The sequence below is a fragment of the Hordeum vulgare genome, chromosome 2H (genome assembly GCF_904849725.1).
Source record: "Hordeum vulgare subsp. vulgare chromosome 2H, MorexV3_pseudomolecules_assembly, whole genome shotgun sequence".
Taxonomy (NCBI): Eukaryota; Viridiplantae; Streptophyta; class Magnoliopsida; order Poales; family Poaceae; genus Hordeum; species Hordeum vulgare.
The window spans coordinates 28,550,967-28,578,214 of NC_058519.1; the positions used below are offsets into that span (position 1 = coordinate 28,550,967).

General features: G+C 45.7%; 2 protein-coding genes and 1 pseudogene across 2 annotated transcripts; all 3 read left to right on the forward strand.

Annotated features, from left to right (window-relative positions):
* Positions 1 to 16,960: 16,960 nt before the first annotated feature.
* LOC123425167 (leucine-rich repeat receptor-like kinase protein FLORAL ORGAN NUMBER1) lies at positions 16,961 to 17,593 on the forward strand (the record flags this gene model as incomplete). The annotated part of the gene is made up of 1 exon (XM_045108849.1): positions 16,961 to 17,593. A coding segment is annotated over exon 1 (294 nt), but the record flags the coding sequence as incomplete, so codon positions are not given.
* LOC123424619 (receptor-like protein kinase) lies at positions 17,563 to 21,230 on the forward strand. Its single transcript, XM_045108260.1, has 2 exons — positions 17,563 to 20,363; positions 20,510 to 21,230. The coding sequence occupies exons 1-2, from the start codon at positions 17,606 to 17,608 to the stop codon at positions 20,869 to 20,871; spliced, it is 3,120 nt and encodes a 1,039-aa protein (XP_044964195.1). The 5' UTR covers positions 17,563 to 17,605; the 3' UTR covers positions 20,872 to 21,230.
* Positions 21,231 to 24,071: 2,841 nt separating this feature from the next.
* Positions 24,072 to 27,042, forward strand: LOC123425168 (annotated as a pseudogene).
* Positions 27,043 to 27,248: the final 206 nt, after the last annotated feature.

A 27,248-nucleotide genomic window follows, 5' to 3' on the forward strand; every position in this document is an offset into this window, starting at 1 on the left:
CGAGGTGGAGGGGTATAAATAGCCATCTTCAGAAATCCAACCGTTACCACATTATTGCCCAACTCGGTGGAACCGAAGTAAAAACTTGGTCGCACCGACTAGTGCAAAATACTCTAAATTTTGACTTTTCGGTGAGACTGATATATAACAACTCGGTGAGTCTGATTTTGTTGGCCTAGGTAGCTCTAGTGACTTGGTGGCTCCGAGATATAAACCTCGGAAACTCCGAAGTTGAATATCTGGTATCCAAGGAGTTGGTTACTACTTTTCGGCTGGTCCTAAGTGAAACTCGGTTACACCGATTTTCTAAGGTTATGATTTTGGGATCTATCTAAGGAAAACTCGGTAGGGCCGAAGTAGGAATTCTTGGTGACACCGAATTTGACTTTGGGGTTTTGACAAAATATTTTGTGGGAGAATTCTTGAGGGGTTTTGGTGGCTAATCTCTAAGCACTTAAGCAACCAGATCATCGTGGACACCTCATCTCCTTTTAATAGTATTGGCTTTCCTAGGGACTCAAATGTAATTTCTCACATAAATATAAAATGTAGAGTCTTGAAGCTTGAAGCTTTGCCAATCATATCCTTTCCTTCATGGGGCTCCTCCTCACAATTCTCATCCACTCCAATCTTTGGACTCATTCTGAAATAAACTAGGTAGAACTATTAGTCCAAAAGATAATGTATGTTGTCATGAATTATCAAAACCTTCAAGGGAGCATATGTTCTTTCAGATTGCTCATGTCCATGAAAATTCCGACGTATAATTTTTTCCCCGCTCTTCGCAACTCATGCAGGCGTTGGGCACACGTGGTTCGAGCAAACCTCGCTCATAAAAAACGACCGATTTGACTGTTCTCTTGCATGCATGTAGAGACATGTTTTAAGTTTCATGCGGGCCAGCCCATGCAACACAACAAGTCATTTTCATCTTGTGCAATCCTATTTGGGGCTGATGCAAGCAACCAAACTCTTCCTATGCTCCAACCTGATATTACTCGATAGCATATTCTGTTGCGACATTGTTATTGTTGGATAGGCGAACCTTGATTGCATACAAAGAAAGTAGGGAACTCGTATGGATAACTATTTTTTAGGTCCTGTTGGCAAGTATTCAGAACAATCTGAAAGTTTTGAGATCTGAGTTTGCAAGTTGGAAGAATCATTTCAAACTACATATGCAATGACTTTACAATATGCATCTTTAACTTGAGCATGAAATATTTTTATAAGAAGCTTTTCGTGATCAAACGAGACGACTCTTGTATTTCCTCTCTTAATGAGTCAATGTCACTTAAGGTGTTGTTCATGCACATGAGCCATTTTAATCCATAAAACAAGGATTGTCTCGTTTGATCCATATAAACATACTAGACGCAGCTCTTGCCCACATGTCAGCGGCCCAATGACACCCTACAGTACGTCATGGAATCCTTGTGCAAAACTACTAGCGCTTTTTGCAAATGCATCTGTGGCCAATTTGTAGATGAATATTGGTGGCGGAACCGCGCGCGGAGTAGTTGCAGAGGAAACACTCCTCCCTCCTCGTTGCCTCTTCCTCCTTCATGCGACCTCCCCCTCCATACATCTAGAACTCTATATGATTCTGTGTCAGACGAGTGGTCGGCCAAAGTTGCCGACGATGATAATGAGCGCCCTTGTGTATCCATGGACCCTTGTGTATCCATGGCGAAATATGGAAATGCGTAGGCCAAGGCCCTTGGCGATGTTCTCGTTGTTAGTATAATCTTGATTAGGTTTACAAAGTTGTGATACATGTGTTTTTAGTAGTATATATACGTATCCGGATCAGCTGAGTTTGGTAATTGTGATCAACATTGCCGGGTCATTAGATTAGGAAAGTAACAAAGTTGAGTCCAATTAGGAGTCTGGTCATTGTGTTCGAGTAGGACTAGTTTGGATCGACTAGGCGTTGATCCCGGAGGCATCATATATATATGCACCAAGGTAGCGTGAAGTTTTGTATGGACCGGAGAGAAAAGGAGGAAAACAATAAAGAGGGGAATTTAGAGGGTACGAGATGTTCCCTTGGCAAAAGTATTTTTGCGTGTTTGTTCGTCATGATTTGATGTGATCGATCCTGTGGCAGAGTTCCAACAATTGGTATCAAAGCTAGGTTCAAGATCGTCGGATGAGCATTATGATTACGTGGAGTGACGATCAAGATCATGTCTGAAAAAGGTGGAAGCGTGTTTGTCACGTACCCGATGCTGACGAAGAGCAACTACTCGATTTGGGCGATCAAGATGAAGTCGTTGATGCGTACCCAAAGAGTTTGGGATGCGGTGGAGCCGGCGATCGCCGGTATGGTTGACGAGATGATGGATCAAAAGGCGCTGACGATTATCTATCAAAGTATCCCGGATGATGTGTTTGCCTTCATCGCTCAGAAAGAGACGTCACATGAGGCTTGGGAGGCGATAAATACGAATCGTCTGGGAGACGATCGCATCAAGCAGGCGAGATTGCAAACCCTCAAATCTGAGTTTGATAGGCTCAAGATGAAGGACACGGAATCGATCGATGACTTTGCTCTCAGGATGACAACCATCGCCAATGGGATACGAGGTCTTGGAGAAAAGTTTGATGAAACTATTGCTGTCAAGAAAAATTCTTCTAGCGGTTCCATCAACGTTTCTTCAGATTGGATCTGCTATAGAGCAGTTTGGTGATTTCAAGACGATGACCATGGAGGAAGTCATCGAAAGGTTGAAGGTTCATGAGGAACGACTGCAAGGTTATGTCCATGATGAGAAAGATGGTGAACAACTTTTGTTGACAAGATCGTAGTGGATTGCAAGGGAGCGAGAACATGGTCGAACTAAATCCAGGGTCCATGTTGGACTTGTCAGGAGTTCGGACACTTCAGGAGGGACTGCCCAACATGAAGAAAGAGCCGATGAATAGGAAGGAAGTGGCGTAGCAAGCCGTGGTGGGAGATGTTGATGATGAGCCGAGGTTGTTCTAAGGATGAAAAGGGTTACAAGGTTAAGAGTCGTGTATTAGTGTTTTTTTAATATGTTAGTGGATTCTACATATTGTTGGTGAGTCCAATTCATGTCGTCTATGTGTTTCGACGGGAGGATCAGGTTCAAGTATGTGGGGACGGTAAACTAGTGAAGGTGAGTCTCTTCAATAAGGCTATGTCTCTACATGAGGCTGGAGTGCATGGTATAGTGCACGAGGTGGCGTGATCCACAAGGAGTCAACATGTATCTCATTAGGGTGGATGGTGTAGTCCACCGGGTGGTGTATTCCACAGGTTACTAGCGAGGCTGGGTAGTCCAAGGCATATTTGAAGTGATCCATAAATTTCCCAAGTTGAAATTGGGGAGAGATTGTTACGATCAATGAAGCCTATCAATTTAACTTGTCATGGTGCCAGCGGATAAGTCGACAAGGGATGAATCGTCAACGAGCCAAAACCGGAGAAGAATATAAGACAAAGTGTCAAGATTAGGGAGAGATTGTTAGTATAATCTTGATTAGGTTTACAAAGTTATGATACATGTTTTCTTAGTAGTATACGTGTCCGGATCAAGCTGAGTTTGATAATTGTGATCAACATTGCCGGGTCATTAGATTAGGAAAGTAACAAAGTTGAGTCCGGTTAGGAGTCTGGTCATTGTGTTCGAGTAGGACTAGTTTGGGTCGGCTAGGCGTTGGTCCTGGATGCAGCATATATATATGCACCAAGGTAGCGTGAAGTTTTGTATCGACCGGAAAGAAAAGGAGGAAAGCAATAAAGATGGAAATTTAGAGGGTACGAGACTGTTGGAAATATGCCCTAGAGGCAATAATAAATTAGTTATTATTATATTTCTTAGTTCATGATAATCGTTTATTATCCATGCTATAATTGTATTGATTGGAAACACAATACTTGTGTGGATACATAGACAAAACACTGTCCCTAGTAAGCCTCTAGTTGACTAGCTCGTTGATCAAAGATGGTCAAGGTTTCCTGGCCATAGGCAAGTGTTGTCACTTGATAACGGGATCACATCATTAGGAGAATCATGTGATGGACTAGACCCAAACTAATAGACGTAGCATGTTGATCGTGTCATTTTGTTGCTACTGTTTTCTGCGTGTCAAGTATTTGTTCCTATGACCATGAGATCATATAACTCACGGACACCGGAGGAATGCTTTGTGTGTATCAAACGTCGCAACGTAACTGGGTGACTATAAAGATGCTCTACAGGTATCTCCGAAGGTGTTCGTTGAGTTAGTATAGATCGAGACTGGGATTTGTCACTCTATGTGACGGAGAGGTATCTCGGGGCCCACTCGGTAATACAACATCACACACAAGCCTTGCAAGCAATGTAACTTAATGTAAGTTGCGGGATCTTGTATTACGGAACGAGTAAAGAGACTTGCCGGTAAACGAGATTGAAATAGGTATGCGGATACTAACGATCGAATCTCGGGCAAGTAACATACCGAAGGACAAAGGGAATGACATACGGGATTATATGAATCCTTGGCACTGAGGTTCAAACGATAAGATCTTCGTAGAATATGTAGGATCCAATATGGGCATCCAGGTCCCGCTATTGGATATTGACCGAGGAGTCTCTCGGGTCATGTCTACATAGTTCTCGAACCCGCAGGGTCTGCACACTTAAGGTTCGACGTTGTTTTATGCGTATTTGAGTTATATGGTTGGTTACCGAATGTTGTTCCGAGTCCCAGATGAGATCACGGACGTCACGAGGGTTTCCGGAATGGTCCGGAAACGAAGATTGATATATAGGATGACCTCATTTGGTTACCGGAAGGTTTTCGTGCATTACCGGAAAAGTTTCGGGCTCATCGGTAGTGTACCGGGAGTGCCGGGAGGGGTGCCGGGGACCATCGGGAGGGGTGTCACGCCCCAAGGGGTCTCATGGGCTATTGGAAGAGATAAACCAGCCCCTAGTGGTCTGGAATAAGTTCCCACTAAGGCCCATAAGGTTTGAGAAGGAAAAAACACAAGGTGGAAAGAGTTTCCAAGTGGGAAGGTGGAATCCTACTCCAAGTAGGATTGGAGTAGGACTCCTCCACCTCCAATTTCGGCCAAACCTTTAGGTTTTGAGGCTGCCTCCTCCCCTCCCTCCCACCTATATATACGGAGGTTTTAGGGCTGATTTGAGACGACTTTTCCACGGCAGCCCGACCACATACCTCCACGGTTTTTCCTCTAGATCGCGTTTCTGCGGAGCTCGGGCGGAGCCCTGCTGAGACAAGGTCATCACCAACCTCCGGAGCGCCGTCACGCTGCCGGAGAACTCTTCTACCTCTCCGTCTCTCTTGCTGGATCAAGAAGGCCGAGATCATCGTCGAGCTGTACGTGTGCTGAACGCGGAGGTGCCGTCCGTTCGGTACTAGATCGTGGGACTGATCGCGGGATTGTTCGCGGGGCGGATCGAGGGACGTGAGGACGTTCCACTACATCAACCGCGTTCACTAACGCTTCTGCTGTACGATCTACAAGGGTACGTAGATCACTCATCCCCTCTCGTAGATGGACATCACCATGATAGGTCTTCGTGCGCGTAGGAAATTTTTTGTTTCCCATGCGACGTTCCCCAACAGTGGCATCAGAGCTAGGTTCATGCGTAGATGTCTTCTCGAGTAGAACACAAAAGTTTTTGTGGGCGGTGATGTGCATTTTGCTGCCCTCCTTATTATTTTCTTGATTCCGCGGTATTGTTGGATTGAAGCGGCTTGGACCGACATTACTCGTACGCTTACGAGAGACTGGTTTCATCGCTACGAGTAACCCCGTTGCTCAAAGATGACTGGCAAGTGTCAGTTTCTCCAACTTTAGTTGAATCGGATTGGACCGAGGAGGTCCTTGGATGAGGTTAAATAGCAACTCATATATCTCCGTTGTGGTGTTTGCGTAAGTAAGATGCGATCCTACTAGATACCCATGGTCACCACGTAAAACATGCAACAACAAAATTAGAGGACGTCTAACTTGTTTTTGCAGGATATGCTTGTGATGTGATATGGCCAACGATGTGATGTGATATATTGGATGTATGAGATGATCATGTTGCAATAGTTAATATCGACTTGCACGTCGATGGTACGGCAACCGGCAGGAGTCATAGGGTTGTCTTTATAACTAACGTTTGTGCTTGCAGATGCGTTTACTATTTTGCTAGGACGTAGCTTTAGTAGTAATAGCATGAGTAGCACGACAACCCCGATGGCGACACGTTGATGGAGATCATGATGATGGAGATCATGGTGTGACGCCAGTGACAAGAAGATCGTGCCGGTGCTTTGGTGATGGAGATCAAGAAGCACGTGATGATGGCCATATCATGTCACTTATGAATTGCATGTGATGTTAATCCTTTTATGCACCTTATTTTGCTTAGAACGACGGTAGCATTATGAGGTGATCTCTCACTAAAATTTCAAAACGAAATTGTGTTCTCCCCGACTGTGCACCGTTGCTACAGTTCGTCGTTTCAAGACACCACGTGATGATCGGGTGTGATAGACTCAACGTTCACATACAACGGGTGCAAAACAGTTGCGCACGCGGAACACTCGGGTTAAGCTTGACGAGCCTAGCATGTGCAGACATGGCCTCGGAACACATGAGACCGAAAGGTCGAGCATGAATCGTATAGTTGATATGATTAGCATAGAGATGCTTACCACTGAAACTATTCTCGACTCACGTGATGATCGGACTTGAGATAGTGGATTTGGATCATGTACCACTCAAATGACTAGAGAGATGTACTTTTTGAGTGGGAGTTCTTAAGTAATATGATTAATTGAACTAATTGTCATGAACATAGTCTAATGGTCTTTGCGAATTACGATGTAGCTTGCGCTATAGCTCTACTGTTTTTATATGTTCCTAGAGAAAATTTAGTTGAAAATTGATAGTAGCAAACTTTGCAGACTAAGTCTGTAAAACCGAGGATTGTCCTCGTTGCTGCGCAGAAGGCTTATGTCCTTAATGCACCACTCGGTGTGCTGCACCTCGAGCGTCATCTGTGGATGCTGTGAACATCCGACATATGCATTTCTGATGACTACACGATAGTTCAGTGCAAAATACTTAATGGCTTAGAAGCAAGGCGCCGAAAACGTTTTGAAACGTCACGGAACATAAGTGATGTTCTAAAGAGATGAAATTGTGATTTCATGCTTGTGCCCTTGTTAAGAGGTACAAGACCTCCGACAAGATTCTTTGTCCACAAAGTAAAGGAGAAAGGCTCAATCGTTGAGCGTGTGCTTAGATTGTCTGAGTACGACAATCACTTGAATCAAGTGGGAGTTAATCTTCCAGATGAGATAATGATGGTTCTCCAAAGTCACTGCCACCAAGCTGTGAGAGCTTCGTGATGAACTATAACATATCAAGGATAGATACAATGATCCTTGAGCGATTCGCGATGTTTGACACTGCGAAAGTAGAAATCAGGAAGGAGCATCAATAGTTGATGGCTAGTAAAACCACTAAGTTTCAAGAAAGGCGAGGGCTAGAAGGGATACTTCGTGAAACGGCAAAACAGTTGCTGCGCTAATGAAGAGACCCAAGATTAAACCCAAACCCGAGACTAAGTGCTTCTGTAATGAGGGGAACAGTCACTAAGGCGGAGCAACTCTAGATACTTGGTAGATAAGTGGGCTGGCAAAAGTCGAAAGAAGTATATTTGATATACATGATGTTGATGTGTACTTTACTAGTACTCCTAGTAGCATAAGGGTATTGGATACCGGTTCGGTTGCTAAGTGATTAGTAACACGAAATGAAAGCTACGACATAAATGGATACTAGCTAAAGGCGAGGTGACGATACGTGTTGGAAGTATTTCCAAGGTTGATATGATCAAACGTCGCACGCTCCCTCTACCATCGGGATTGGTGTTAAACCTAAATAATCGTTATTTGGTGCTTGCGTTAAGCATGAACATGATTGGATCGTGTTTATTGCAATACGATTATTCATTTAAAGAGAATAATGGTTACTCTATTTTGCTTGAATAATCACCTTCAATGGTTTATTGAATCTCGATCGTAGTGTTACACATGTTCATGATATTGGTGCCAAAAGATACGAGTTAATGATGATAGTACCACTTACTTGTGGCACTGCCGCTTGAGTCATGTTAGTATAAATTGCATGAAGAGGCTCCATGCTGATGGATCTTTGTACTCACCTGATTTCGAATCACTAGTGACATGCAAACCATACCACATGAGCAAGGCCTTGTTTTCATTGAGATGAAATAAGATAGTAACTTGTTGGAAGTGATACATTTTGATGTATGCAGTCCAATGGGTACTGAGGCACGCAGTGGATATCATTATGTTCTTACTTCACTGACGATTTGAGTAGATACAGTAGTATTTACTTAATGAATCACAAGTCTGAAATGTTGAAAAGTTCAAATCCGTTTCAGAGTGAAGTTCGTCGTAACAAGAGGATAAACTGTCTACGATATGATCATAGAAATGAATATCTGAGTTACGAGTTTTGGTACGCAGTTAAGACAATGTGGAAATTGTTTCACAGTTCATGCCACCCAGAACATCATAGTGTGATGATGTGTCTGAATGTCATAGCCACACACTATTTGGTATGGTGCATACTATGATGTCTCTTATCGAATTACCACTATCGTTTATGGGTTATGCATTAGAGACAACCGCACTCACTTTAAATAGGGCACCGCGTATTTCCGTTGAGATGACACAGTATAGACTGAGGTTTAGAGAAATTTAAACTGTCGTTTCTTGAAAGTTTGGGGCTTCGACACTTATGTGAAAAAGTTTCAGTCTGATAAGCTCGAACCCAAAGCGGATAAATGCTTCTTCATAGGGTATCCAAAACAGTTGGGTACATCTCCTATCTCAGATCCGAAAGCAAAGTGTTTGTTTCTAGAAACGGATCCTTTCTCAAGGAAAGGTTTCTCTCGAAAGAATTGAGTGGGAGGGTAGTAGAACTTGATGAGGTTACTGAACCATCACTTCAACCAGTGTGTATCAGGGCGCAGGAAGTTGTTCCTGTGGCGCCTACACCAATTGAAGTGGAAGCTGATGATGGTGATCATTGAGCTTCGAATCAAGTTACTACAAACCTCGTAGGTCGACAAGGTCGCGTACTGCTGCAGAGTAGTACGGTAACCCTGTCTTGGAGGTCATGTTGTTGAGCAACAGTGAACCTACGAGTTATGGAGAAAGCGATGGTGGGCCCAGATTCCGACAAATGGCTGGAAGCCATGAAATCCGAGAGAGGATCCATGGATGAAAACAAAGTGTAGACTTTGTAAGAATTACTTGATGGTCATAGGACTATTGAGTAAAGATGGATCTTTAAAAGAAGACAGACGATGATGGTGATAAGTCACTATTAAGAAAAGCTCGACTTGTCGCAAAGATGTTTTCGATAAGATCAAACAGTTGACTATGATGAGACTTTCTCACTCGTAGCGATGCTAAAAGTCTGTTAGAATTATGTTAGTTGTTGATGCATTATTTATGAAATATTGCACGTAGGATGTCAAAACATTGTTTTCTCGACGGTTTCCTTGAGCAAACATTGTATGTGATACAACCAGAAGGTTTTGTCGATCCTAAAGATACTAGCAAGTATGCAAGCTCCAGTGATCCTTCAATGGACTGGTGCAAGCATCTCGGAGTTGGAATATACACTTTGATGAGATGATCAAAGATTTTGGGTTTGTACAAGGTTTATGAGAAACTTGTATTTCCAAAGAAGTGAGTGGGAGCACTATAGAATTTCTGATAGGTATATGTGGTTGACATATTGTGGATCAGAAGTAATGTAGAATTTCTGTAAAGCATACAAGGTTGTTTGAAAGAAGTTTTCAAAGGAGTACCTGGATTACGCTACTTGAACGTTGAGCATCAAAGATCTATGGAGATTGATCGAAAGCGCTTAATAGAAGTTTCAACAAGATGCATGCCTTGACAAGTTTTTGAAAGAGTTCAAAATAGACCAGCAAAGAAGGAGTTCTTGGTTGCGTTGTGAGGTGTGAATTTGAGTAAGACTCAAAACCCAACCACGGCAGAATAAAGAGAATAGACAAAGGTCGTCTTCTATGCCTTAGCCGTAGAATCTAAAGTATGCCATGCTGTGTACCGCACCTGAAGTGTGCCTTGACTCAAAGTATGTTGAGAGGTACAAAGAGTGATCCATGATTGAGTCACTAGCAGCGGTCGAAATTTATCCTTAGTAACTAATGGACTAAGGAATTTTTCTCGATTATGGAGGTGGTTAAAGAGTTTGTCGTAAAGGGTTACGTCAATGCAAGCTTTGACACTAATCCGGATAACTATGAGTAGTGAAACGGATTCGTATAGTAGAGCAGATATTTGGAGCATTTCCGAATAGCACGTAGTAGCAGCATCTATAAGATGACATAAAGATTTGTAAAGAACGCACGAATCTGAAAGTTTCAGAACCGTTGACTAAAACCTCTCTCACGAGCAAGACGTGATCAGACCCCATAACTATATGGGTGTTGGATTCGTTGGAATCACATGGTGATGTGAACTAGATTATTGACTCTAGTGCAAGTGGGAGACTGTTGGAAATATGCCCTAGAGGCAATAATAAATTAGTTATTATTATATTTCTTAGTTCATGATAATCGTTTATTATCCATGCTATAATTGTATTGATTGGAAACACAATACTTGTGTGGATACATAGACAAAACACTGTCCCTAGTAAGCCTCTAGTTGACTAGCTCGTTGATCAAAGATGGTCAAGGTTTCCTGGCCATAGGCAAGTGTTGTCACTTGATAACGGGATCACATCATTAGGAGAATCATGTGATGGACTAGACCCAAACTAATAGACGTAGCATGTTGATCGTGTCATTTTGTTGCTACTGTTTTCTGCGTGTCAAGTATTTGTTCCTATGACCATGAGATCATATAACTCACGGACACCGGAGGAATGCTTTGTGTGTATCAAACGTCGCAACGTAACTGGGTGACTATAAAGATGCTCTACAGGTATCTCCGAAGGTGTTCGTTGAGTTAGTATAGATCGAGACTGGGATTTGTCACTCTATGTGACGGAGAGGTATCTCGGGGCCCACTCGGTAATACAACATCACACACAAGCCTTGCAAGCAATGTAACTTAATGTAAGTTGCGGGATCTTGTATTACGGAACGAGTAAAGAGACTTGCCGGTAAACGAGATTGAAATAGGTATGCGGATACTAATGATCGAATCTCGGGCAAGTAACATACCGAAGGACAAAGGGAATGACATATGGGATTATATGAATCCTTGGCACTGAGGTTCAAACGATAAGATCTTCGTAGAATATGTAGGATCCAATATGGGCATCCAGGTCCCGCTATTGGATATTGACCGAGGAGTCTCTCGGGTCATGTCTACATAGTTCTCGAACCCGCAGGGTCTGCACACTTAAGGTTCGACGTTGTTTTATGCGTATTTGAGTTATATGGTTGGTTACCGAATGTTGTTCCGAGTCCCAGATGAGATCACGGACGTCACGAGGGTTTCCGGAATGGTCCGGAAACGAAGATTGATATATAGGATGACCTCATTTGGTTACCGGAAGGTTTTCGTGCATTACCGGAAAAGTTTCGGGCTCATCGGTAGTGTACCGGGAGTGCCGGGAGGGGTGCCGGGGACCATCGGGAGGGGTGTCACGCCCCAAGGGGTCTCATGGGCTATTGGAAGAGATAAACCAGCCCCTAGTGGTCTGGAATAAGTTCCCACTAAGGCCCATAAGGTTTGAGAAGGAAAAAACACAAGGTGGAAAGAGTTTCCAAGTGGGAAGGTGGAATCCTACTCCAAGTAGGATTGGAGTAGGACTCCTCCACCTCCAATTTCGGCCAAACCTTTAGGTTTTGAGGCTGCCTCCTCCCCTCCCTCCCACCTATATATACGGAGGTTTTAGGGCTGATTTGAGACGACTTTTCCACGGCAGCCCGACCACATACCTCCACGGTTTTTCCTCTAGATCGCGTTTCTGCGGAGCTCGGGCGGAGCCCTGCTGAGACAAGGTCATCACCAACCTCCGGAGCGCCGTCACGCTGCCGGAGAACTCTTTTACCTCTCCGTCTCTCTTGCTGGATCAAGAAGGCCGAGATCATCGTCGAGCTGTACGTGTGCTGAACGCGGAGGTGCCGTCCGTTCGGTACTAGATCGTGGGACTGATCGCGGGATTGTTCGCGGGGCGGATCGAGGGACGTGAGGACGTTCCACTACATCAACCGCGTTCACTAACGCTTCTGCTGTACGATCTACAAGGGTACGTAGATCACTCATCCCCTCTCGTAGATGGACATCACCATGATAGGTCTTCGTGCGCGTAGGAAATTTTTTGTTTCCCATGCGACGTTCCCCAACAGAGACGTACCCTTGGCAAAAGTATTTTTCCGCGTGTGTTTGTCATGATTTATTATGATCGATCCTGTGACGGAGTTCCAACACTCGTTCAGAAAAATTGCACGTGTTCCATTCTTTCGTTATCAAACGTCCTAGAAGTGTATGGTGTACGAATTCATTGGGTGCATATGATACATCCTCAGTGCCCCTTCCTTCGTTATTGAAAGTCCTCGAAGTGTCGGGCGTACCAGTTCACTGGACGCATATGATATATCTCACAGGGGGCCATAGCCCCCAACCCAGAATATTTTTTAATTAGCAATTACTATATATTGGATACATAATTGTATATTTGGCCTTTGTAGTGTAATGTTCAAACAATATGGTAGCAAGGCTATCTAGTTTTTTTTAAGAAAAACATGAACTTTATTCATTAGAGATAATCAAAACATCGTTTATGAGTAATGTTACAATTTCAACTAGTGGTTCTTCAAACCAGTCAGAAGACTGAGAAAATCTTGCTAGTCTAGTGAGCTCATTAGCAACTTTATTTGCTTCTCTATTACAATGTTCAAATCTAGTAGCTACAAAATCACAAGCATAATGGAAACAGTCATAAAAAATTGCGGCCGCCGCACCCACAAATCGTCCTCCATCCTTCATTGTCTCGATGACCTCCAAATTGCCCGAGTTAACAATGAGACGATTACAACCCGCTTTTTGCGTCAGAGTTAGGCCAAATTTGAGCGCCAGTGCTTCAACCATCAATACATCCGCACAGTGGTCAATCTTGTTGTTTCCTTCAGCAATAAATCTTCCTTTATCATCTCGAAGGACCGCCCCCATCGTGCCCCGTAACAGATCATGGTCAAAAGAAGCATCGACGTTAAGTTTTACAAAACCCAGAAGCAAGGTTATCCAGTTCCTCTCTTCTTCTTACGTTATACCATGTGAGTACTTAGCCATGCAACGTTGAAGTTTCGACCTTTCAGATATCTATCAGTTCTCATACCATTAGTCAAGGAGGAAATTGTTGATGAAGTTAATGTACTATATGAGTTCTTAACCACGAGGCGTTTAAGTATCTATTTTTAAGATACCTATTTGTTCTTAGGCCATTACTCAAGGACAAAACTTGTTGATAAAGGTAATATAATATTGTATGTAAGTTCTTAACCACGAGGTGTTAAAGTGTCCACCTTTCAGATATCTATCTGTTTTTAAATCGTTACTCAAGAAAGAAACTTGTTGATAAAGTTAATATAGTATGCAAGTTCTTAACCATGAGGCATTTAAGTGTCTCTTTCATATATCGGTATGTTATCAAACCACTACTCAAGGGGGAAACTTGTTTAAGTTAATTTGGTATCAGATCGTGTCAACTAGCTATGGCTAAGTCCAAATTCCATACAAAATATGAAGTGTTCTGATGATTGCGTTGATCTATCAAATTCTTATGAATTTCACTCCGAACAATCTTCTAAAGATAATTCAACTATCATGAGGAAGTATTAATTATGATAATTCAACTGGTATGATCTATCAAAGATAATTCATCAAAGTTCCATACCAAAATATGAAGTGTAATGAAGTGCTATGAAGAATGTCTTTAGTAATCTTTTAAAGATGGTGCAACAACACATGACTAAAGAGAATTCAATTACCTCGATGAGGAGCCGCACACACAACCGATGCCTAAATCACAACGATGGCACCGCAAGGAAGTCGAAGGGCATCAAAGGAGCCGAGCCCACATCCGGATGGCTTCACCATGCACCCCAACCCCAGGGACCCAAGAAGGAAAACTCCGGCACCATCGAACAACGTCAGAAGACACAGGGAATATGGTGAGAGCAACTCCGACCGGGCGACCATTTCGTATGCCCATGTCCATCTCGGTTGGCGCGAACACAAAAAACAACCCAACGCGCGACCCAAACGGACGCACGTCCGCTTTTTGTCCGCCGGCGACCCATTCCAGGCTCAAATTTGGGACGGATTTTCGTCCGCACGGACACGGGACAAATGCGCGTGACACCCGTGTCACTCCCGCCCTTCTCCTTCCCCTGACCAGCCCGTCAGTAGCACACAACCACCATTCCCACCAGTCGAGGAGTTGCTCTCCTCGCGCCAGCTCTGGAAGCTGGACCAAAAATTTCCCGCCCACCTATCCCCACACGCGCCAAGGACGATGACACTCCGACCCTCGCCGCCGTCGGCGGCCTTGCCTCCATCGCCTCTGTCAGGAGCCGCGACGGGCGAAAAGGGCGACATCCGAGGAGCGTGCCGAGCGATCGTTGAGGAGGAAGAACCGTCAACATCTGCAAGAAGCTAGGAACGCGGCCGCGGACACGTCCTCCCTCGCTGTTGCCTTGGAGAAAGAGGTCAACATCGTGAAGAACAGCCAGCTCATCCGCGAGGCCGGGAGGCAGACCCTGCTGATGCTAGGGTTAAACCCTGGCAACACGGGCTAGTCACTGCCACTACGACCGCGGCCAGCACCGGCTCGTTGCCCCTTCTTCACCAACTTCCGGAATCTCTGCGAATGTCCTTCACGCCGACAGTGCATGGTTTCCAGCGACACTACTCATAGACCTCCCGTCTGTCCTACTTTACGTGCTTCGGTTACTCGGATGTGAGCGTGGTCGCACCTGGCACTCCAGCCCCCGTCGGCATCGACATCAACGTTGTGCTTGTGGGCGGTGGATCGTCCTCCGGGGTTGCGCGTAAATGGGCTCGCGAGCTCTCCTCCGACACCATGGAGAACGCCCACAACTTGTTCGATGGAATGCCGGCTGCGGAAGGCGAGGCCAACCGCATGTTCATGGAGGGCCTCATCTTTGAAGGTGGTGGTCGTGGCATCCCTTATGATGTCGACGAGACGCAAAGCCAAGATGGCATGGGGTACTCGTTTGGTGAAGGCATGCCCAACCCCCTCATGGAGGACCAACTCGGCTTGGACAATTCTTTTTTGCTTGATGACGAGTTCCCGGAAGACTATGGCCTTGACGAAGAAGATGATGAAGTGGACATCCATGGAGAGCCATTGTTCGATGAGCTCCCCGCCCAAGCCAATGCCAAGAATAACAAGCGGAAGAGCAAGCGGACCAAAGCATACACACCAAATGAGGATAAACTTCTTTGTGAATGTTGGAGAGACATTGGTCAAGACCCCAAGGTAGGCGCCGAGCAAAAAGCTTTGACATTTTGGCAAAGAGTGCATCGCGAGTTCCACGAGCGCAAGAAGTTGAAACCATACCAAATGGAGAGCAAGTGTGGGTGGGTCTCTCTCGGCAAGCGTTGGAGGGTGATACAACAAGAGTGCAACAAGTTTCGTTCCACTCTTGAGAGAATCGAGGCCCGTTGAGTGGGCAACATCGGCATGCAAGACATGATATGCCGATATGCTTGCTTATATCTTGCCTACTTTGGTATGTTGACATGCTTGCTCATGTGTAGGTCTTCCAAGCTTTGAAAGCATTCAAGGTTCACTATGAAGGCAAGTCTTTTCACCTCACTCATTGTTGGATGATCATCAATGGTGAAAAAAAGTTCAAAGCACAATACGCTGCCCTCAAGGCGCGTGGAGGAAATGAAGCCATTGAAGAGCATGGTGAGGGGGATAAGCCATGACCGCGTGGGAAGACCAGCTTCAAGAAAGAGGAGAAGCGTGAGGCGATGTCCCTTGCTTTGCAAGCTACTACTTTTCAAGGCATGCTCGCCAACAAAGACTCAAGGGAGGAGAAGTGTTGGCATGACAAGGAGGAGCAAATCTGGGCCTTCATGGAGATACAAAACAAGAAGCTCGTGTTAAAGGCGGAAAAGCAAGGAAAGATGTTAGAGATCGAGGCCACCAAAGCAGCCACCAAAGAAAGAGAAGTCCGACTAGCTTGCATGATGAAGGGGATCGAGATCATGAAGGTGGACTTGAGCACGTTCTCTCCAAGGAAGCGGTCTTGGTTCGAGAAGATGTAGGCCGACATGTTCAGCCTCAAAGACGACTGATCCATGCCGCGATGTGCTGGCATGACCAAGCCGAGATGGCGTGACCGAACTACATTATCATTTTATGTGCTGACATGTGTAAGGGCCCGCTGGCAAGTGCGTCGAGCTGAAAACTGCGTATTTTTTTTAGTTTGGCATATGCATACCGGCCGATGGCATATGACCGGCATGATCTTTCGACGCTGACATGATAGCTAACATGACCTGTAGCCGTTAACCAATTTAACACTAAAAACTGTGTGCGCGCTGACGAAAAATGGGTCGTCTCGTTAAACACATACGGATGAACCGAATTAAACGGATAAAACGCACGTCCGTTTGGGTTTTGAGGTTTTGAGGTGCTGGTTGGAAGGCAGCAGGAATGATGGAGCGCGTAGCAAAAACGATGGTGGAAGACGAGAAAGCATCGATGCAATGCTACAGCGAGAATCAAACAGTGAGGTGAGGCGACGGGCGCCTACCAAATCCCACTACAGAATAGTGGCGACAAGGAATCTCACAGTGCCTGTCTGATCTGAGATGAAAAGCAGAAATTCGCGGGAATAAAGCGCCCTCGCTGCACCGGCACCTGCACGCTCGGCGCAACCTCTCTCCTCGTCCCCTAGCATCCGCGCTCCGAACATTACCCCGTCGTCACCCCCACTCCCCAACACGCTGCAGTGCGGGCTGCGCCACCTGCTCTGCTCCACTCTGCTGCAGACATGCCATGCATATGGCTGACAATGGCGAAAATACAACCCATGACGAGCAGGCGTCTCATCCCGTCGGCTTCTTCTCTGCGGGCAGGTGCGATTTGGTGATCAGATTTCAGTTCTCCGGTTCCCCGCCGTCGCCGGCTTGAAATCACCGGGGAACGGCGCACGACGCGCCAGCCAAAGCATCCATCGTAGTGTCCCCTTGCTCCTGCCCCATGTCGCGTGTCTTCTTGCCCCTGCTCCTGCCTCTGCTCCTCATCTTACCACCCGCCACCTCCGTCACGCCGCCGTCGCCGACGGCCGTCCTCCTCTCCTTCCTCGCCTCCCTGCCCCAGGCCTCCCAGCGGATCCTCCTGCCGTCGTGGCAGACCAACACCAGCTCGGCGGACAACCAGCACTGCGTGTTCCGCGGCGTCACGTGCACCGCCGCGGGCGCGGTCGCCGCGCTGAACCTCTCCGGGCTGGGCCTGTCGGGCGCGCTGGCCGCGTCCGCGCCGCGCCTCTGCGCGCTCCCGCCGGCCATGGCCTCGCTCGACCTCAGCGGGAACGGCTTCGCGGGGCCCGTCCCCGCCGCGCTCGCCGCGTGCTCCGGCGTCGCCACCCTCATCCTTGCCCGCAACCGCCTCACGGGGCCCCTGCCCCCGGAGCTGCTCTACTCGCGCCTGCTCCGGAAGCTGGACCTTGGCGGCAACGCGCTCGCCGGAGAGATCCCGGTTGTGCCTGCCGCTGCCGCCGGTGTGTCCGTCCTGGAGCACCTGGACCTCAGCAACAACTCCCTCAGGGGCGCCATCCCGCCGGAGCTGCTGACCGCTCTCCCGGTGATCCGGGTGCTGAACCTGAGCACCAACGCGCTCTCGGGACCGTTGCCCGAGTTCCCGGCCCGTTGCCGGCTAACCTACCTCGCAGTCGACAGCAACGGCGTCATCACCGGTGAGCTCCCCCGAAGCCTTGCCAACTGCGGCAACCTCACCGACATGATCCTGTCCTACAACAAGATCGGCGGCACGGTGCCGGATATCTTCGCGTCCCTGCCAAGGCTGCAGCAGCTGTTCCTCGACGACAACAGCTTCGTCGGGGAGCTGCCGGCGAGCATCGGCGAGCTCGCCGACCTGGAAAGGCTGGCGGTCTCCAAAAACGGGATCACCGGACCTATTCCGGAGGCAATCGGGAGATGCCAGTCCTTGACAATGCTATATCTGAACGGCAACCGGTTCAACGGCTCGATTCCGCGGTTCGTCGGGAACCTGAGCAGGCTACAGAGGTTCTCCATGGCGGACAACGACATGTCCGGAACAATCCCACGAGAAATCGGGAAGTGCCGGGAGCTGGTGGAGCTCCAGCTGCAGAACAACAGCCTCTCCGGGACGATCCCGCCGGAGTTCAGCGAGCTCGGCCGTCTGAAGAAGCTTGCCCTGTTCAAGAACATGCTCCATGGGACAGTACCTCCGGCATTGTGGCGAATGCCGGACATGGAGGAGCTGCAGCTCTACAATAACAGCCTGAGCGGCGAGGTCCCTGCCGGGATCACCCACGCGAGGAAGCTCAAAGAGCTCATCCTGGCATTCAACAACTTCACCGGCGAGATCCCGGGAGCGCTGGGGCTGAACACGACCCATGGGCTGGTTCGTGTCGACCTTACCGGCAACCGCTTCCACGGCGCGATCCCGCCGGGTCTCTGCACCGGCGGCCGACTCGCCGTGCTTGTTGTTGGACACAACCAGTTCAGTGGGGGGATTCCCGGCGAGATAGCTGAATGTCAGTCTCTGTGGAGGGTCAGGCTCAACGACAACCTGTTCACTGGGAGCTTGCATGATCTGGGCACAAACACTGGGTGGTCATTCGTGGACATGAGTGGCAACCGGTTTGATGGAAGGATTCCGGGTGTACTCGGTTCATGGCGCAACCTCACCATGCTTGATCTGTCCGGCAACAACTTCGCCGGCCCAATACCGCACGAGCTCGGAGCTCTAAGCATGATCGGGACTCTGCGACTGTCGTCGAACCGGCTCACCGGACCGATACCAGGAGAGCTTAAAAACTGCAAAAAGCTCTTCTATTTGGACCTTGGAGGTAACCTACTGAATGGAAGCATACCTGCAGAGATTGCAACACTTGATAGCCTGCAATATCTTCTGCTCGGTGGAAACAAGCTCACCGGAACAATTCCGGACTCCTTCACTGCAACACAGGGCCTTCTTGAGCTTGATCTTGGTGGCAACTCTTTGGAAGGTGTCATCCCAAGTAGCTTAGGCAACCTTCAGTACATTTCCCAGAATCTGAACCTTAGCAACAATAGACTGAGTGGCAAGATCCCAAGTAGCCTTGGCAACCTTCGGAGCCTGGAGGTGCTCGACTTGTCGGCAAACTCGTTGTCCGGTACGATTCCGTCGCAGCTTTCCAACATGATCTCACTCTCTACAGTGAATGTTTCTTTCAATGATCTCTCTGGCCAGCTCCCTGCTGGCAACTGGGCTAAGCTCGCCGAAGAGTCTCCTGACGCTTTTCGCGGGAATGCCCAGTTGTGCATTCAACCTGGCAATGCACCTTGCTCAAGAGATCAGTCTCGGAAAACCCGAAAGAGGAACATACAAGTTATTGTGGCATTGTTGCTGTCAACGTTCACAGTTATGGTTGCCACATTGTGTGCCATCCACTACATTGTGAAGAGGTCGAAGCGTCTATCGGCGAAAAATGTGTCCGTGCGCAACTTGGACTCAACAGAGGAGCTACCAGAGGATCTGACCTATGAAGACATCCTCCGGGCCACCGACAACCTAAGCGAGAAGTACGTCATCGGCAAAGGCCGGCACGGTACTGTCTACAAGACGCAGTTTGCGGTCGGGAAGCAGTGGGCAGTCAAGACGGTTGATCTGTCACGGTGTGGATTCCCCATTGAGATGAAGATACTCAACACGGTGAGGCACCGCAACATCGTGAGGATGGCGGGTTACTGCATACGAAGAAATGTTGGCATGATCCTCTATGAGTACATGCCAGAGGGGACTCTGTTCGAGCTATTGCATGAGAGGACGCCCCAGGTAGCTCTGGACTGGACGGCCCGGCATCTCATCGCCCTCGGCGCCGCGGAAGGCCTCTCCTACCTTCACCATGATAGTGTGCCCATGATTGTCCACAGGGATGTCAAGTCGAGCAATATTTTGATGGATGCTGAGTTGGTACCCAAGATTACAGACTTTGGAATGGGGAAAATCGTCGGCGATGAGGATGCGGATGCGACGGTGTCCGTCGTCGTTGGCACCCTCGGTTACATTGCTCCAGGTAAGTTCCACAAATATTCGGGGCACCCATTTTTACACAATGAATCATTTTATTGCTCCAAACTCGTGCATGAATCTATCGTACATGTTTCTGTGAAATGTTCATGTAAAAGTTCAGGGTTAACATATGTTGTCATTTGTGTTCAGAGCAAGGCTACTCGACAAGGCTCACCGAGAAGAGCGACGTGTACAGCTACGGGGTGGTGCTTCTGGAGCTCCTGACCAGGAAGATGCCCGTTGATCGTGCATTCGGGGACGGCGTCGACATCGTAACCTGGATGAGGTCCAACCTGACGGCGCAGGCAGACCATGGGAGCATCATGAGCTGCCTGGACGAGGAGATCATGTACTGGCCTGAGCACGAGCAGGCCAATGCGCTAGACTTGCTCGATCTGGCCGTCTCGTGCACGCAGACGGCTTGCCAGTCGAGGCCGTCGATGAGGGAGGTGGTCAACATCTTGATGAGGATAGGCAAAGATATCATCATTTCAGAACATCATCACAAGTGAGACAGTGAACCGTTTCAGCATTCCGCGGACCTGCAAACCAGACTTAACCGCAACTATTTTGTACTCCCAATGGAGTGTGGAACTGTGCGGTACTAGAAGTTGGGGCGCGGCTCCGGCTGAGCGACGGCCATGCGCGCCGCCTATGAGATTCGGCCAATGTGGTTCTTTTCATCACTGACCAGTAGACAGGAGAGGCCCCTGGAGGCTGGAGCCGCGTATATAATGAGCTTTTTGGTGGTGATTACGAGCACTGATGTTTTAATTTGATCAACTGTAATTATTGGCCTGATGGTACTGCTTGTGACTCAATGGAGTGTGCCAGACATAGTGCCTGCATCCTGCTTTTGTAACTCGTTGAACTGCCTGTGTTTGCTAGTCACCCTGGACATAATTTAGAATCTGGGAGAGTCAAAATTTCATCTGCCTTTGAATTATGATCAAATGGACAAAAAAAAAAATGTCAAAGGCAGAAACTGAGTTACTGAAATTATGATTCAGTCGATTTCTCTCACAAGGGCCAACTCGTACATTTGCCCACAAACAATTTGAAGCCCCAAAAGACCAACTGGGCTGAAGCAGCCTACAACCCACCAACCCCATAAAAGCATGAAGAAGGCGGAAATTCAATTTGGCTCATAGGTCTATATACACCCATTGTCTAGATACACATTTCAAAATGTTGAAAAAATTCAAGAAAAAATCGCGCGTGTAAATCCGGACATTATATATGCGTGCACCAAGTTTCGACGAAAAAGGACATTTTTTGTAGCTTGTGTAAAAAAGGCAAATTTCGATGCTTGATTATAGCTATTCACAAGGCATATTTTTATCTTTTTTATTTATACAGGCCACATTTTTTTTTCCTTTTTCATCGAATTTCTGTGTACAAACATAGGATGTCCGGATGTACACGCGGGGTTTTTTCTTGAACTTTTTTGAACATTTTGAAATGTGTTTTTTATATGTATTTCATAATAGGTCTGTATACACACCTAGGAGCCAAGACGCCATGGACCCCTAAAATGAAGAAGGCACATGTTGTCACCTTAAAGAATAAATGCATTCTATTACCCTCAAAGAAGAAGAAGAAAAAAAAGCCAAAATTGAAATAATAATGTTTTCAAGAAAATAATATATTGATGACATTGGTATTATCATTTAAGTAGAAAAAATTGATCTAGAAAAACATGCACAAAACTTTGCACTGAAATTGCATTTTTGTAATATTAAAAGTATAACATATAATACTTAACATGGTGGAAGTCATCAGTTCGAGCCTGATTATCCCTAAAACCATTGCGAGTCTTTATATTTTTGACTAACACCCCCCCCCCCCCCCCCCACACACACAAATTTTCACACTCTAGTACAATTTACACACCTATTATACAATATTTGTGTGCATCATTGCACACACGAAAATAAAAAAATTGAAGCCCCAAAACTTGAAAAGCAGCGTACAAACCGCCAACCCCGATAAAAAGCATCAAATAAGCACATGTTGTAACCTTAAAGCATGATTTATGTCACTAGTTGTATCTCACTACTCAGTTCTGTAACTAGGAGTTTCAGCTGATCAAAAATGCTACCGGTCCATTAGGCGGATGCTGAAAAATACCACTGGACACATTGCTATCAGCACAAAGACCGTTTACCATGTTATATGACCAAAATACCATGGACCAACATATGAGCTCTCTCTCTATCTCACTACAATGAAAGTGTAGGTCCCACTTGATCCCTAACAGTGTTCTTATTTTTCTCTAAAATTATTCGCTTGTTTACTCCTGACAAGTGGGCCCTACACTTATCATTGTGAGACACAGAGCTGACATGTGGGTCTAGTGGCATTTTGATCATATAACATGGTCAATGGGTTTGATTTGACAATAACGATGTTTAATGAAAATTTTGAGCAAACATCTAATGAATCCATGATATTTTTTAGGAAGCATCTCATAGAACGATGCTACAATATATATGAAGACTATCTTAGTTATGAAGATTTTATTTAGAAAAATAATAATAATGCATATGTATAATGCAACATGCTAATGATTTAGTGGCAAACTGCTTGTAGATATTTCTATATAATCTAGAGTTTTCCTTTTACATAAACCTAATCACAAAATATAAATCGATATCAAAATATTTTTGAGACCATACGCTTCAAACATCTCTACTAGGATATTTGAAGAGACATACATAGATATATCATATATGCACTATGATCATGTAAGTATAAGAAAAATAGTAATTGTATGTTTCATATTTTTCTCACATTTATTGATATTCAATTTAAATATCTTTTAGATCTTGATGTTGTGAAAAAAAACAAAGTTAATGTAAATTTTCATTTTAAACACAATTTAAATTTGGCACACCTCATCTTTGTTAAACAAGACTTCTATTAATATTCAGCATAACTATCATCTAGTCAATATCACAAATAAGTTATAAAAGTATATTAACTATGATTTCCGTATTATAAAAATGAGTTATAAATAAGCATAAAAGTTTAGCATAAATAATTGGTAAATACAAACTCAGATGTACACACGGGTAAATGTGCTATCATCATTAACTAGTGTTGTATAGTTGCTTTGAGATTCACAAAAGCGAACTTGAATATTTGTGTTTTGTTATTTCATACTTGTAGATTTGGCTGTTTCCTGGTTGGTGGCTTACCCGTGCTTCTTTTATTAGTGAGTGCATACTTATGATTTATTTTTTGGTGTGTGTCACCGTTGAATTGTGATATTGAACTAGATTTGAAGTTCATACCAATGATTCGTTATTTGCTTATGTGTTGTCCCCAACCAAACTGAGAGACTAAGAAGTGGAGATCCGCTAAATATGTATTTTTTTGTGCTTCTCTCTATAAATTCGATTGACCATAAATTAACTTTCTGGTTCAAACAAAAATGCAGGTATTAACAACAAAAACAAGTTATATTAGCTTTTCATCCTTTTGTTTTGAGCTCAATTTTGAAAAAGGAGGAATGTGTGATGATTGTCACTGTTATAACTAATTACTAGTCATAGATGAAAATAGATAATTAATGATAATGGTTCATTATTTATAAGCTAAATAAATGCTCACAGTAAATGATTCATAATGAGAAAGTAGGCATCAATGGGAATATGAAATATATTTTATTTTGAGGGACGAGAAAATAAAAAAATTTATTTGAGCCGAGATGGTCCGCGTGAGCGTTTTTTTGAAGCAAGATGGACCAAATGAGTTATTATATGGGTATGATCCCATTCAAATAAATTCATGGATCCAATGTGTGCTCACAACTAGGTTAGGCCTGCTGCATGTACAAAGGAGATTTGTCCAAATTTAAGCCATCCAGCCAGGGATGACCAAGAACCCACACAGATTTAGGTAGAGTGCATAAAATTTTGCCTAGATTTAGGCAGAGTGACTAAAAATCATTTTCTCAAAATTTGCCAATCATCCTGGTACAGAGAGGGATTTAGGCGGGTTTTCTCATTTGAGGCGAGATTTCAGGCGATTTTTGGCTGTTTTTGGACCCTTTTGCTCCTTCTTCGGCTCGTCAACCAGGAATGCATGCACTGTAGTTGGGGTGCGTCTGGTAGGCTGCATCAAGGCCAGCCAGACTCTAGCCAACTAAGTAATAAGTTGCTTGGTTGCCTAACTCACACGTAGAAACTAATCCGCATGGAACTTAAAGCACACTCTCAACGTGGCTAGCAGGGAATGCTCAGATCAACCGTTTTTTCATATGCAGGATGGGCCTAATGCAATTTACACTACAAAAAGTATGCGAGTTGGGTTTAATGCAGCCAACCAAACAACATGCATAACATGCCTAGAGCCTGTATACATCTTTTTTGAATAGAAAGGGGTTTCCCCTGCCCCACTTCTATTAAAATGAGGCATAGAGCTCAAACCACAAATATATCCAGTTCAAAACATCTAGAGGGACAGTAACCCACATGGGAAGCTAGAAAACAATAAAAACATAACCTAGGACAAAATCCTCTCGCGTAGTATAATTTTTATTACAGACTGGGATGACAAGAGAAGGCCACCAAAGCACTAAGTAGAGTGGCGTCTTCACTAGGACCTCCAGATCATTTCCACGCGATCCTCAAGATTTCCGCTTGCTTTTTTTCCAGCACACGAATGCACCTCATCAGCAAAGCAACTTGAGTGTCGACGCAAAGAACTTTCCATTGGTGTAAATGAAAACTTAGCTTGGCAAGTACGCAATTCATGCTTCTCGACATGCGCCCCTGAAAACAAAAGTCGTTCCTTAATTTACAAATGCTCCATAAGGAGGCAGCAATATCCAAATTCAAGACTGAATGTTTCTTTTTTGAATGCCAAAAAACATAAATATCCTCAAAGCTAGTAATGATATTAATGTCAAAGCACTCGGGAATAAAGGTCCAAATATGCTTAGCAAGCACACTATGAAACAACATGTGCTAAATAGATTCATTCTCACCACAAAACAACCATGTTAGATTAGCAACATCCCTCCTCTTAGCTAGATTATCCCTAGTAAGTACCTTGTTATATATACATAATCATAAGAACACATGAATTTTCTGTTTACATAGAATTTTGCAAATTTTGTCTCCCATAGCAGAAACTATCCCCCCCCTCACCCTAAAAATTGATCTTGTCATTAAAAACTTTGTCCATCTTTCGCCGATATGCTCTCCGACCTCTTTAGAATCTAAACCTTAGCAGCAACCGACTGAGTGGCAAGATCCCAAGTAGCCTCGACAACCTTCGGAGCCTCGAGGTGCTTGACTTGTCGACAAACTCGTTGTCCGGTTCGATTCTGTCGCAGCTTTCCAACATGATCTCACTCTCTGCAGTGAATGTTTCCTTGAATGAGCTTTCTGGCCACCTCCCTACTGGCAACTGGGCTAAGCTCACCGAAGAGTCTCCCGACGCTTTTCGTGGGAATGCACAGTTGTGCATTCAACCTGGCTATTCACCTTGCTCAAGATACTAGTCTCAGAAAACCCGAAAGAGGAACATACAAGTTATTGTGGCATTGTTGCTGTCAACATTCACACTCATGGTTGCCACATTGTGTGCTATCCACTACATTCTGAAGAGGTCGAAGCGCCTATCGGCGAAAAATGCCTTGGTGCGCAACCTGGACTCAACAGAGGAGCTGCCGGAAGATCTGACCGATGAAGACATCCTGCATGCCACAGACAACTTGAGCGAGAAGTACGTTATAGGAAAAGGACGGCACGGTACCGTGTACGAGACTCAGTATGCGGTCAGGAAGCAGTGGGCAATCAAGTCGGTTGATCTGTCACGGTGCGGATTTCCCATTGAGATGAAGATACTCAACATAGTGAAGCACCGCAACATCGTTAGGATGGCCGGTTACTGCATTCGAAGAAATGTTGGCATGATCCTCCATGAGTAGTTGAGTACATGCGTGAGGGGACGCTTTTCGAGCTGCTTCACGAGAGGACTCCCCAGGTGGCACTGGACTGGACGGCCCGACATCTCATCGCCCTCGGCGCCGCGGAAGGCCTCTCGTACCTTCACCATGATTGTGTTCCTATGATTGTCCACAGGGATGTCAAGTCGAGCAACATCCTCATGGATGCCGAGTTGGTACCCAAGATTACAGACTTTGGGATGGGGAAAATCGTCGGCGATGAGGATGCAGATGCGACGGTATCGGTTGTCGTTGGCACCCTCGGTTACATTTTTCAAGGTAAGTTCATAAAATATTATGGTTTCTAGAAAATGTTTACGTGAAATTTCAGGGTCGACATATGCTGTCATTAATTTCTGTTTAGAGCAAGGCTACTCGACAAGGCTCACTGAGAAGAGCGACGTGTAGAGATACGGGGTGGTGCTTCTTGAGCTGCTAACCAGAAAGATGCCCGTTGATCCTGCGTTCGGGAACGGAGTTGACATCGTAACCTGGATGAGGTCCAACTTGACGACGCAGGCAGACCATGGGAGCATCATGAGCTGCCTGGACGAGGAGGATCATGTACTGGCCGGAGAATGAGCAGGCCAATGCGCTGGACTTGCTCGATCTGGCTGTCTCGTGCACGCAGACGGCTTGCCAGTCGAGGCCGTCGATGAGGGAGGTGGTCAACATCTTGATGAGGATAGGCAAAGATATCATAATTTTAGAGCATCACAAGTAGGAGTAATTAAGATGTGAAGAACCATTGTTCCAGCATTCCTCAGAGCTGCAAACCAAACATAACCGCAGGTAATCCTAATGGATTGTGGGCCGACGGCCGGCCATGTGCGCCGCCTATGAGATCCGGCCAAATTGAGATGAGCATAGAACTGGTTGTAACTCTTTGGAGTCCAGTTCGCGGTTAGGTTTAACCTTGCTTACCAAAAG

Bases quoted from the DNA above. Each gene is read 5' to 3' on its own strand.
- LOC123424619 (XM_045108260.1), top strand. From the start codon at position 17,606: ATGGCCTCGCTCGACCTCAGCGGGAACGGCTTCGCGGGGCCCGTCCCC. The intron at 20,364-20,509 runs GTAAGTTCCACA...ATTTGTGTTCAG, and splicing joins CCTCGGTTACATTGCTCCAG to AGCAAGGCTACTCGACAAGG.